General features: G+C 39.9%; 1 protein-coding gene across 1 annotated transcript; it reads right to left on the bottom strand.

Moving 5' to 3' along the window:
* Positions 1-7: 7 nt before the first annotated feature.
* ACTA2 (actin alpha 2, smooth muscle) lies at positions 8-10,540 on the bottom strand. The gene is made up of 9 exons (XM_005502994.3): positions 10,332-10,540; positions 7,587-7,758; positions 5,788-5,916; positions 4,586-4,696; positions 4,011-4,095; positions 3,756-3,917; positions 3,343-3,534; positions 2,227-2,408; positions 8-1,451 (listed from the first exon to the last, which is right to left on the bottom strand). The coding sequence occupies exons 2-9, from the start codon at positions 7,713-7,715 to the stop codon at positions 1,308-1,310; spliced, it is 1,134 nt and encodes a 377-aa protein (XP_005503051.1). The 5' UTR covers positions 7,716-7,758; positions 10,332-10,540; the 3' UTR covers positions 8-1,307.
* Positions 10,541-11,635: the final 1,095 nt, after the last annotated feature.

The raw sequence follows: 11,635 nt of genomic DNA on the forward strand, positions 1-11,635 counted from the left end.
AAAGTCATTTGCTCTTAAAAGTTTATTTAGTATCTGTTCAAAGAACCTAGTTGGCCTACACTTTAAATAATAAATTTAGTATGAAAAAGTTCAGAACATGTGCTAACAGTCAGACACAGGACAAGATCTGGAACCCAGGGGCTATGCAGACATGGTGAATAACAAGTGCTGTTGCAAAGAGCTTACAGTTTGAAAGATAATAAGTAACAGGTGAGGTAAACTATTGAGTTTAGACAGGAAAATAGGTAACAAAAATAAATATCATCCTTTATCCTGAACTCCAATGAATACAGATTGTACCAAGTTACTTAGAAATTACATTTTCCAGGACTGTCTCAGTGAATTCTTTATTCACATATATATTTTTAAGACAGTATTACTGTCTTCAGCTTCTATGCATATGCCTCTAGTTGACTATCAGTTTTGATGTACTTGAGACTACAACTGGAATCAGAAAAATCACAGAAAAAGACAGTTTTCTAAATTATTTTATCTACTTCGATTACATTACCCTTCCACCAAAAAACACAATTCTGAAGGGAAAGTGTATTAAGCCAGCTTAATTACCCTTTAGACCTACACACAACATAAAAATAATAGGCTGCACTCATCCTGCAGACATATGCTAGGAAAGTCATGTGTTCAATCTACTATTAGTGTTTAGATATGCTCCCAGAGGAACAAGTTTTGTTTCTTTAAAGAAAACACACTGAACTGTTGTAGTATTCATCGTAAACCTCTGGGCTACGCACTGAAAAAAAATAGCTTTTCCAGCATGACAGCTGTGAATTAAGAAGTGATGTGGATAATTAATTTTTTCTGGGTAGAGCAGATGCAAAGCATAGTGCACATGCTCATCCTGATGATATCAAACAGATGCGATGGTCCTTTGGTACTGCTCAAAATTTTGGAAAAATCAATACGGATTCTGTTTGTAGATTAGAACGTTTACTAAGGCTAAATTTCGACAATGTGCAGCCTGACGGCTGAGCATTTTCTAAGCTTTCGTATAACTAAGCCAAAGGTATCACTTTTTCTATTAAGCCAAGTACAGTGTAGTAACAAATTCGTGTCACAAGATGGAGCTGCAAACCAACTGTAATGGTACTTCCACAAATGCATGTTTGGTTTGTTTTTGTTAATAGAATAGCAATTTCATAGCATAATTAGAATTTATTAAAAAATACATGGTATCCAATTAATTAGAGTCATTACAATGAAGGATTTATGGAATGAAATTATAAGAATGTATTTTCCTGAATACATTCACAGTGATACACTAAGGAGACATATAAAGATAAGGCAATTTAAAAGCATTTGCGGTGAACAATGGATGGACCAGCTTCATCATATTCCTGTTTGCTGATCCACATCTGCTGGAAAGTAGACAAGGAGGCAAGAATAGAGCCTCCAATCCAGACGGAGTACTTACGTTCAGGAGGAGCGATGATCTATTTAAGAAATAAAAGCATTAAGTACAACAGTCCACTGTGAATAAGATACATTTGTCACACAAAAATATTAAAGCAGTGATATTTGATATTAACAAAACCACTGTATCTATGTGCTAGTATCATCCCTGGCAATGCTGCAAGCAGTAAAGTTTGAAAGTTGTTATTTAAGTCTCAGTCTAAATCCTCGATTTCTCTGCCTGAGTCAGTCTGCCCAGTAAGAGTAGTGAAGTTGTGGATTCATGACTGCATATGAGAAAAGGGCAGATAATTGGTTTGGGAACATATAATGATAGCCCAGGAGGGCTTAGAAAAATGAGTGACCTATGGAGGACTCTCATCGGTGTAGCTGGTAAAATGTTTGCAAAGCAAGGAATGGAAAATTCAAAGCTGCAGAAGGAAGATGGGCTTGTTGGAGTCTCTTTTCTGAACTTGTAGGTCAAGGACAAAACCAGCATTTCCTCTCCCCCATCTCCATCAGCCAAAAGGGTTAAAGAAGCTCACATATAGCCCCAGAGGAAAATTCATGTTGCTGGGTCCGTGCTATTTTCCTTTGGCTGTGTTATAGCAGTTTGCAGATATCACCATGAACAAGGAAAAGAGAGGAGAGAAGGCTCTCTTCTTCCACCAAAAAAGTTAGCAGGTGGCATTTGCTGGAAGGTATGAAGAGTAAAAATATGTACAAAGCACTTTGTAAATTGTTGCTATGTTTTACTAGATTTTTGAGAGCTTTGTACATGACAACTCAAATAGTGAACAAATAATTGCACCATACCTTGATCTTCATAGTGCTGGGAGCCAGAGCAGTTATTTCCTTCTGCATCCTGTCTGCAATACCTGGGTACATTGTAGTGCCTCCAGACAGCACGTTGTTGGCATAAAGATCCTTTCTGATGTCTATATCGCACTTCATGATGCTGTTGTAAGTGGTTTCATGAATGCCTGCAGACTCCATGCCTGAGGAAGTTGCAGAACAACACTGAGGAAACAATTTTAAGCCTCTGTGTGGAGTTGCTAAGTCAAAACTGACAACATGTACTTTAGTGTCTTTTTGGAAGACATCCATCTCCAGAGCTGTGGAAATCTGGAAAGTCATTCCGAAGCTGCCTAAATTATTTGCTCAGGAGTTCTTTGGTGCACAGCCCTCCTCACTCCCTTATGTACACAACTGCTCCTTAAAAAGAAAGCTGGGGGTGTGGAATAGTAAAGTTTCCACTAGGCTTTTGCAGGCAATCTCCAGTGTTCTAAGAATTCCTTATATGGTCTTGGAATTTATTTTATTTTTTTTTTAAATTGAGCCAGCTCAGTCAAAATATGTCCTAATACCTCTAAGTATGCAACTACTTTTATCTATTTCCAAAATGAAATTCTACTGCCTGTCTTTCTGTGTGATCTCATTGCAAGTCTGCCTTCATGGCTGTTGATTAGCATGGCATTGTGTTGGCTCTGCTCTGCAAATGTGATGAACCATGGTTTCAGGATTTGGAGCAGTCCTCTTGAGAAATAAAAGTAGTGCTTCTTACCTTCCCTCCCACATCCGCCTCCTTGCAAGCACATTCAAACCGCAATCCTCACACTATTTAGAAAAGTGACTTTGCAGCTACACTCCTCATAGCAGCCAACTGCATAACGTACAAAATGGCATGGGCCCAATGTTGGAAACCAGGAATAAACATGCAGGGTTATTTTGGGAAAGCATTTTGTGTTATTGTTTGACACAAAGTTCCTTCCACCATATGAATAGTGCTGTTCTAAAAGATTATTTTATAATGGGTGCTAGGACGTACTCATGTATACATCTAAGTGAGCTAGGAATGGGACTCAATCAAAAGAAAATAGGGACTTGATATTTATGGGCAATTTATCAAGGCAGAACAGTCAGTCAGCTTACCAATGAAAGATGGCTGGAAGAGGGTTTCGGGGCAGCGGAATCGTTCATTTCCAATGGTGATCACCTGGCCATCAGGAAGCTCATAGCTTTTTTCCAAGGAGGAGGAAGAGGCAGCAGTGGCCATCTCATTTTCAAAGTCCAGGGCCACGTAACACAGCTTCTCCTTGATGTCACGGACAATTTCACGCTCCGCTGTCAAGAGGATTCAGTCTTTAGAATGGTATTCAGGAAAGACCCATCCTTCAACACCCTCCCCATTTTTAAAATAAATCCTCTGCTAGGCTTTCAGGGGAATTTCCTGTTGGATTCCTTCTTGTATCTGTTCAACTACACAGAACCACTCTCAGTTCTTCTGAGGCTGCTAGAAACATTGCACATTAAACAACTTTCCTCAGTGATGAGCATGTCCTTACCAGTGGTGACGAAGGAGTAGCCACGTTCTGTTAGGATTTTCATGAGGTAGTCTGTCAGGTCACGGCCAGCCAGGTCCAGACGCATGATGGCGTGTGGCAAAGCGTAGCCTTCATAAATTGGCACATTGTGGGTCACACCATCCCCAGAGTCAAGCACAATCCCTTTGAGAAGATAATATACAATTCATTCCCAGGTGCACATCAACACATTTACCTATTTCAAACATCTGTATGTCACATTCCCCAGGGGCCTACCTGTGGTGCGTCCAGAAGCATAGAGGGACAGAACAGCTTGAATAGCTACATACATGGCTGGCACATTGAAAGTCTCAAACATAATCTGAAATGCAATTAAAATAATGACCTTAACACTAGGGTTTTTAGTTTAGTTGAAGCAATTAACTGAAAGAGAGGGAGAAGACAAGATTTTCATGTTTCTTGATGGTTAGTAATAACAAGGAAGGAAAATATAATACAAAATCTAAATCAAAAAATATCTGTATCTGGTCTATACCTATCACATATGAATATAGACACATGCACATATTAAAGATGATTTTGTAATAGGCCTGGGCATAAAAAAAATATTAAGATGACATTAAGCTTGGACAGACTGAAGTTTTCACATTCAGAGCTGATACACTGACCTTCTAAAGTAAATGTAAAAATACGCAAATATGACAGGTGGTCACTATGTAGTTTTCATGCCTGTAACTAGAAGACATAGACTACTGGACAGTCAAGATGGCATGACTAACAGAAACGGTGAAGTTCACATCCTCTTGAATTCACAAAGATGGACTTATTCCGTAGCTTCGGTGTGAGCTTACCTGGGTCATTTTCTCTCGGTTGGCTTTGGGATTCAGTGGTGCTTCAGTCAGCAGAGTCGGGTGTTCTTCAGGTGCAACACGAAGCTCATTATAGAAAGAGTGATGCCAGATCTGAGGACAATGGCAGAAGGCAAAGGAAAGAAACGCCATCAACCAGCAGCTCACAATCACTTCCAGACAGGTATTGTACTCCAACACTCTGCTTACAGCCCTAGAGACAGGTTAGTAATACTTCTCATACAGTTGTTCTTATTGCCTTCACAGAGATAACCAAAGTAGACTTGGTTCCAGAAATGCTATTTCAATAAGGATTGAAAGTGAAACAGTTTCAGAACAATTCTAGAACATACACAGACCTACGCAGTAGAGCTCAACAGATAACAGGTCTCTGGAAGAAAGTTTCGTCTTTCGGTTTGTAGAGGCCAGCCCAAGAATTCAAAGAAGGTAATGAAGACAAATGGTTTGTGAGGCTGAAAGTCAATTTGTGTTTATCATCTCCTCATAGCTCATTCCTATGAGCTATAAAGTCTAAGGCCAGGTGGATCCCAATAAGAAGTAAAACTACCAGAGAATTTCTAAAGGCCAAAAAGTTTTCCTAAGCTTGTTTTCAAGCTGTTGGTGACTAGAGGCAGGTCGATTTGCTGTCTTTCCAAGTAAAATCTACAGTGCTATGAGAGTCACTAAGTCCTGTGTGGCTCCACACACTTGTGGTGTGTTGTGATGTCCCAGCTGTTTGATATAGCCCTATTTCCACAGCACAACACTGAATTGAGATACCATCTTAGAAATTATACCAACAGACTATAACTGGAAACCTTTCATGGAAACACTGGCTCTGAAATTGATGCACAGCACTGCAATATTGCTAATCTTTGAAGCATTAAAAATTATGTGTGTAAACAGTGCCCTTCACATCAAAATTATATACACGCTTTGCATTTTTACAGAAACCTTCTTCAATTCCATTTTCTTACTAGCAAATTTAGGAAATTACTTTTTTTTTTTTTTTTTTTTTTTAAATGTACTTCTAGTGATACTTCAGCTTTAGATGCAAGTTAACCTTTGCTGTTACCAAGATTCTCATTAAACCATATGCAGTAGCAGGATGCTTCCATCCGAAATTCAGTGGGTGTTCTGTAAACATTTTATTTAAGCAGTTCTGTTTACCAGCGTTACATATAAACTTTTCAAAGCTGAAATACCTTCTCCATGTCATCCCAGTTTGTAATGATGCCATGTTCTATGGGGTATTTCAAGGTCAGGATTCCTCTCTTACTTTGGGCCTCGTCACCTACGTAGCTGTCTTTTTGACCCATACCAACCATCACACCCTATAAAATAACAGAAATAGAGTTAGTGTCTCAGTGAGAAGTAGTTAGAATATTAGCTGTGAAATACATCCAACTGCCAGTGATACTAACTACAAAATATGAATATTAATGAATGGAGAATTACTCATTGTTCTTTAATTCCCAAAATTGAATGTTTAGTTCACTTAAGCCTCTGGAGTTCATGTTTCCACTACAGTTTAAGTAAACAGCACAAGTACACTGTTAAATTCATCAAGATAAACTGGAAAAATACTGTTGTTTTAATGTTCACTATTACTTAGGGATGAAGTGTTTGCTAAACTACAAAATAGAGTAAAAGCAGAAAGTGACATTGTGCCATCTAAGGGTCAAGATGGAGCAATACACACATTTCCTGAAGTTTCAATTGCAACATATTTTATTCTTCTTTTTGAACACTATAATACTGACATTAGAACCAGATGATCTAAATCTATTGGTACAGGCTTCTTGATATAGGCATATAATGGATCCTGTAGAAATGCCCCATGGACCAGAAGCTGGAAACTACTCTGGGTATACAGTAATATCTATGTCAAAGTTAGAAATACTAGGGAAAAAAAAGTATGTAGCAGGATGTTTTGAGTGAATAACACTCTCATCAGAACTTAGTCATTACACACTTCAAACCCTGGCATCTCTTACTGCCCTGTCTTAGAAACAGGCAAATTAGATTTGCAATTTATGATGGGAAGATCCTTCAGGGCACGTGATACATGATCAGGAAAGAAAGGTTCTAGAAACCTGCTGTATTTGTTTCCACTGTGTCTGTGGCTCACTTTTGAGCAATTAATACCATGCACACTATCTACAGAAGCTGGCATTTGAATTTTTTTAAAAATTATGTTAATGCCCAAAGGCCTCGATTAGGCACACATTTACTCTGCCCTGAAGAGCTTAAAATGTATTTGCTGAGTTTATAAAGTGCAACATCTTCCAACCAGTTTACCTCTTTCAATTTTACCAGGTCCTTAGATAGCATAGAAGCAATTACATGGATCTACTAATTAGAAGGATTAGTTTGATGTGGCCTAGCCAAGCTGGTCTAGTTCATGCTAATGGTGATTTGGCTCAGAAACTCTCTATATTTAACAGCTCAGATAATATATGTATTTTGCAAACTATTAAAATTGACTGGAATGCATCATATACTCAAATGTAAACCTTGAAGCTAAAGAAACTCAACTGTAGGCAGGTGTCCATTTGTGATACAGCTAAACAAATAAAATCAGGAAGGTTAACAGGAAGCTGACTGAAAACTTCTTCCTCCTTCAGTTTTCCACACATCACCTATCATCAGCTTTTAGGGCAGTCAATATGTCCAGATACTTCTGCGCTGGACTTTTGTGATTTTTTTAAACTGGATTTAGTCACCAAATTCTCTTGGTAATCCAAAATTAAGGGACAGAGAGAGCCAGGACATAGAAGGGAGTGACAAATTTTAGGACTCCTCTCACAAGGCAAGTAACCTGCTTTGACTCAGGTGAGTGCACTGCTAGACTTATTTTGCCTGGAAATACTGTGTTACACAGATCATTCAGGTCTGGGCTAGCCCCAGACACAGGAAAAGGTGGCTCTGGGGTGGAGAGCTGGGGATGGGGCAGCAAAGCCTTCTACAAGCCCAGTATGGAAAAATCAAAGTAGTTCATCACCTGGTGCCTGGGACGACCCACGATGGAAGGGAAAACTGCTCTGGGAGCATCGTCCCCAGCAAAGCCAGCTTTACAGAGCCCTGACCCATTGTCACAAACAAGAGCAGTGCTGTCCTCTTCCTCACACATCTTCTATGTCAACGTCCTCAGGCCTTCCAAGAAGAAAACAGACCTATCAAAACAGCAGGAAAAGAATTTTTAATAAAAGCATACTCAGGTAGTAGCCCCACCCTTGAAGACAGAGATGGCTGTATGAAAGGAACTAAGACCAGCAGAGAGAGGTATGGCTCCGGTTTGGCAACCACAAGGCCTGTGGGGCCATCCAGGGGAACAAACTGCTTGTTGAAGGCACAAGAGGTTTCAACCACATCTGCTGGAGGGCTGTATGCACTAGAGATTATCCAGGGGATTCCAGAGGAGACTTCCAGTCCTGCAGCATGGGCAGACAGATCAGGGAGCTGCAAATGTTTATCTAAATTTGGTCACAGAAATCCACATCTGGGGGTGGGTGGGAGATAAAAGAGAATGCTGGACTGACAGCTGCAAAAACCAAGATCCCTTTGCATTGGATTCAGCACAACTACCCCCACTTTTCTGTCACCCTGACAAAAGCCTGACACTTCAATCTTCCCCATCTAGTCCTGGGCTTCCCACAGACAAACCACATTAAATACTAGGCATGTACCAGTGGTGTTTTCCTGACACAGATATTAACCCATGAGGTCAAGATGGCAAATTAAGTTTATATTTAACCTTTTAAAAGAGAAGAAATGCTCTCAATTAAAAAGTAAAAAAAAAAAAAAAAAAAGCTCCTTTTCCAGCCCTCTCCCAGTCAGTCAGAAAAAACAACCCACCTTTAAAATGAAGTCAGGGACAGTATGTGTTTTAAAAACAGGCCATAACATATGGTCCATCATCATTTTGAAGTAGCTAATGAACTGCATTTGTAGAGTGGCAGAGTAATTTATTTTGGCTCCTTGTATCAGTGAAAAGAAACTGCTTTCCTCCTCTGGCAACAGGGAGATAACAAGGGTAATAAAAATGTTTTGAAGGCTTTATATTAAAGTTAATTACAGAAATAAGCATGGAATACCAGAACTCAAGAAGAACTATTTGCTTGCAATTTATAGCATGGCAGGGAATCACTTGGCTATGTCTACGCCTGGGCTTCCATGAAGTGTTCAACAAACTGCAGCATGTTAACAGCTAAAGGAGCCAGCTGTCATCCCCAGACCAGCTGGCTCCACACAGGCTCCAAAACCTTCTGCCACAGCAATACTGGGAGCACAGGGCAAAGTGGGAAGTGGGTCAGCAAGAGCCATGACCAATGAGCAGGGGAACCCACAATCTGTTCAGCCTCTACAGCAGATGAAGGAACACAGACAGTTCTCCCAAATCCTTCATTTGAGATCCTCTGCCTCTCCCCAGCCAGGCAGCCGGGAGACACAACTGCAGCCCTGCTCCTGCAGGCTGTGAGGGCGTATCTCCCAGGAGAAGACAAGGACAGGGAAATCCTCACTTGATATACTCCAGACTTTTAATCGTTATTATAGGGAAAGGAAAGTAGGTTGCAATTTTTGCATTTATTAAACTCCAGGGAAATCAGGCTCTTTATATTGAAACATTTACTGAATGGAGTACAATTGTTATCTAACATGAATGAACAGACTGGTTTGGACAAATCATTTCCTAATTAGGAAATAGGCTTCTCAGTCGTCTGTTTTTGGAACAGAGTTCAAGGTCAGAGGGTTTGCTCAAACCAATGCAACTAATGCAATGCCAAAAATCACTTGGGGGAGGGGAAAGAAGGGGGCAGGAAAGGCTACATTTCTGAGCTTAGTGGACTCTAAATGAAAACCATATTTAGTAATAAAGCACAAAAACTTGAAAAATCAAAGCTGAATGTTTTCAGACAGGGCTCTCTGCTGCCAGCCAGTGAGTTACAGCTCAGGACTGCCATGGCATGCAGTAGTAACACCTTAAAGCAGCAAATGTTACTCAGCACTGTAAAATAAAGGAGATTTTTTTCTCCCAGGTAATTAATAGCCTCTTTTCTCTACCTGCTTAACACCTAAAGATAACTAATCACTTCACCATTCTCCACAATAATCTATTAAGGGAATTCCAGCCCCACAAGAAATAGTGTAGCCTGTTCCTTAATGAAATGTTTGGCATTCTACAGAACAGTAGTTTCATACACATAGAGACAAGGATGAATATGCATGCATCATCATTTTATCCTACTAGACACTGCTATTTTGCACACTTCTAGCTCTTCTTACAGTCACATTCCCCAAAACACTCGTATCACCTTACACTCAGTTAATAGCGCTGAAGCAAACCTGCTGAGAAAAGCTACCACACAGTGAGTGAATTCACTCATTCAGGAGCTCTGTTCTTTCCAAAACTAACATCCCAGGGTCACACAGGTTCATTTAAACATGATTATAGCTATAATTTCTGCTGTGGCATTACACAGACTGTGTCTTTATACAATTGCTGGAATGCTGGTGGAATCAGCAAATCATCAGGTAGAACTTTAATTTCCCTTTCAGAAGTTCTATGAAATAAAGACACCTCAGCATAGATATTAGAAGCATTTTATCAATTCAATCCTTATAAGTAAGTATGTATAAGCAAACTATGACATGGCATTACATCCTCCTGAATAGCTTCCTTTTGACATTATTTAACTGAAGTCCTCCAGCAACCTGTAAATCACACTATTGGTTCAGAGCCACTTACCCTGACAGTGCCTGGCTGGGGATAGCTGCTCTGGGATGGTGCACTCTGTATCTGAAAGCTCTGAGATTATATAGCCCCTTCAGCTCTTCTCCTCCCACTAGCTCCCAAACAAGGAGCAGAGACAGAGAGAGACAGAGCTGAAGTCTCTAACAAAACCATATAGGGACCTTACTACAAAAACCTCTAATCTGGGTGGCCACAGGCCCTGGGTCTCTTCCACTGCATTCCAGTGTAAAGCTCATGAAACAGGAGGAGACTCTCAGCTGTGTAAGATAAACACTTTAAAATTTCAGGAGAGTTGCTAAAATACAGCAAGACAGAGTGAGTCCACAATAGAGATCCTCTGGCAGGAGAAGCTTGTGTTCAAACAAGAGAAGTCCAGGCCTCCATAGTAACATCCAAGAGGCAGAATGAGAAATTGGAAGAGCAGTCATTTATAATAGGGAAGGTGTTTTTAAAGAAACACTTTGCTTTGATTAAAGATTTTGATGAAAACAATGAAAATATTTCTGGCAAGATAAAGAGCTGCTGAATTTTGCTACAAAGTCTCTTTAAAAGCTTGGCATTTTGCTGGTATGCTAAATATTGCCCATTGTCTTCAGGGTAGTGAAAAAAGTACCTGCTCTTGTATAGGGTTCACAGTGGAGCCTTTGAAGGTTGTGAAAATGTTATATTAAAAGATTGTTACGACCCCCTCTGGATTGCAATGGGTTAGAATCTACTTCTCTGATGGCTTATTTTCAAAACTCTAAGAGCTGTGGGCCAACTTCACCCTAGTGCTACTCCACTGATGGCCACAAGTCTGGACTGTGGTAAACTCATCTCAAGTTGTTCATAATAAAGTAGTTAAATTTTATAACCCACATCAAGCTTTTCTGTTGAACATATTTTTAGCAAATAAAGCAAGGGTTCTCACTGTACAAGTTATTTTCAGCACAGGACTGGACTTTTACAGCATAGCCAGCTGTTCTCCAGACAGGCTGATTCTAGTGAAGCAGCCCTTTCATAGGCAACAATATTTTGTCATTAAGTTTGTACTAAACACCAGAAATCAGAATCTCTAAACTCCAGTACTAAACCATTACAAATTCAAAACTGCTCTATGTACACAAGCCAAAAAAGATGTGAGAATCCAAGTGAGATCTTTGCTTTATGAGTCTTGTTACAGTGGGGAGGGGCATCATGTGTTTGCTGCTTAATTGAGTAGTCTTAATGCAAGAAAATCTCCCGTAAAACCAGAGTGGGAGTTTTTCTGATGTCAAGATTTAAGGATTAGGCCACTAGTAGAGATAGTAGATAGGCAG

This window comes from Columba livia, chromosome 6 (genome assembly GCF_036013475.1).
Source record: "Columba livia isolate bColLiv1 breed racing homer chromosome 6, bColLiv1.pat.W.v2, whole genome shotgun sequence".
In the NCBI taxonomy this organism is placed as follows: Eukaryota; Metazoa; Chordata; class Aves; order Columbiformes; family Columbidae; genus Columba; species Columba livia.

What these genes read in the sequence shown, in the direction of transcription:
- ACTA2 (XM_005502994.3), bottom strand. Translation starts at nt 7,715, where the DNA reads ATGTGTGAGGAAGAGGACAGCACTGCTCTTGTTTGTGACAATGGGTCA. An exon ending in ACTGGGATGACATGGAGAAG is followed by an intron (nt 4,697 to 5,787) that starts GTATTTCAGCTT and finishes CATTGTCCTCAG; the next exon opens with ATCTGGCATCACTCTTTCTA. An exon ending in TGCTTCTGGACGCACCACAG is followed by an intron (nt 3,918 to 4,010) that starts GTAGGCCCCTGG and finishes ATCTTCTCAAAG; the next exon opens with GGATTGTGCTTGACTCTGGG.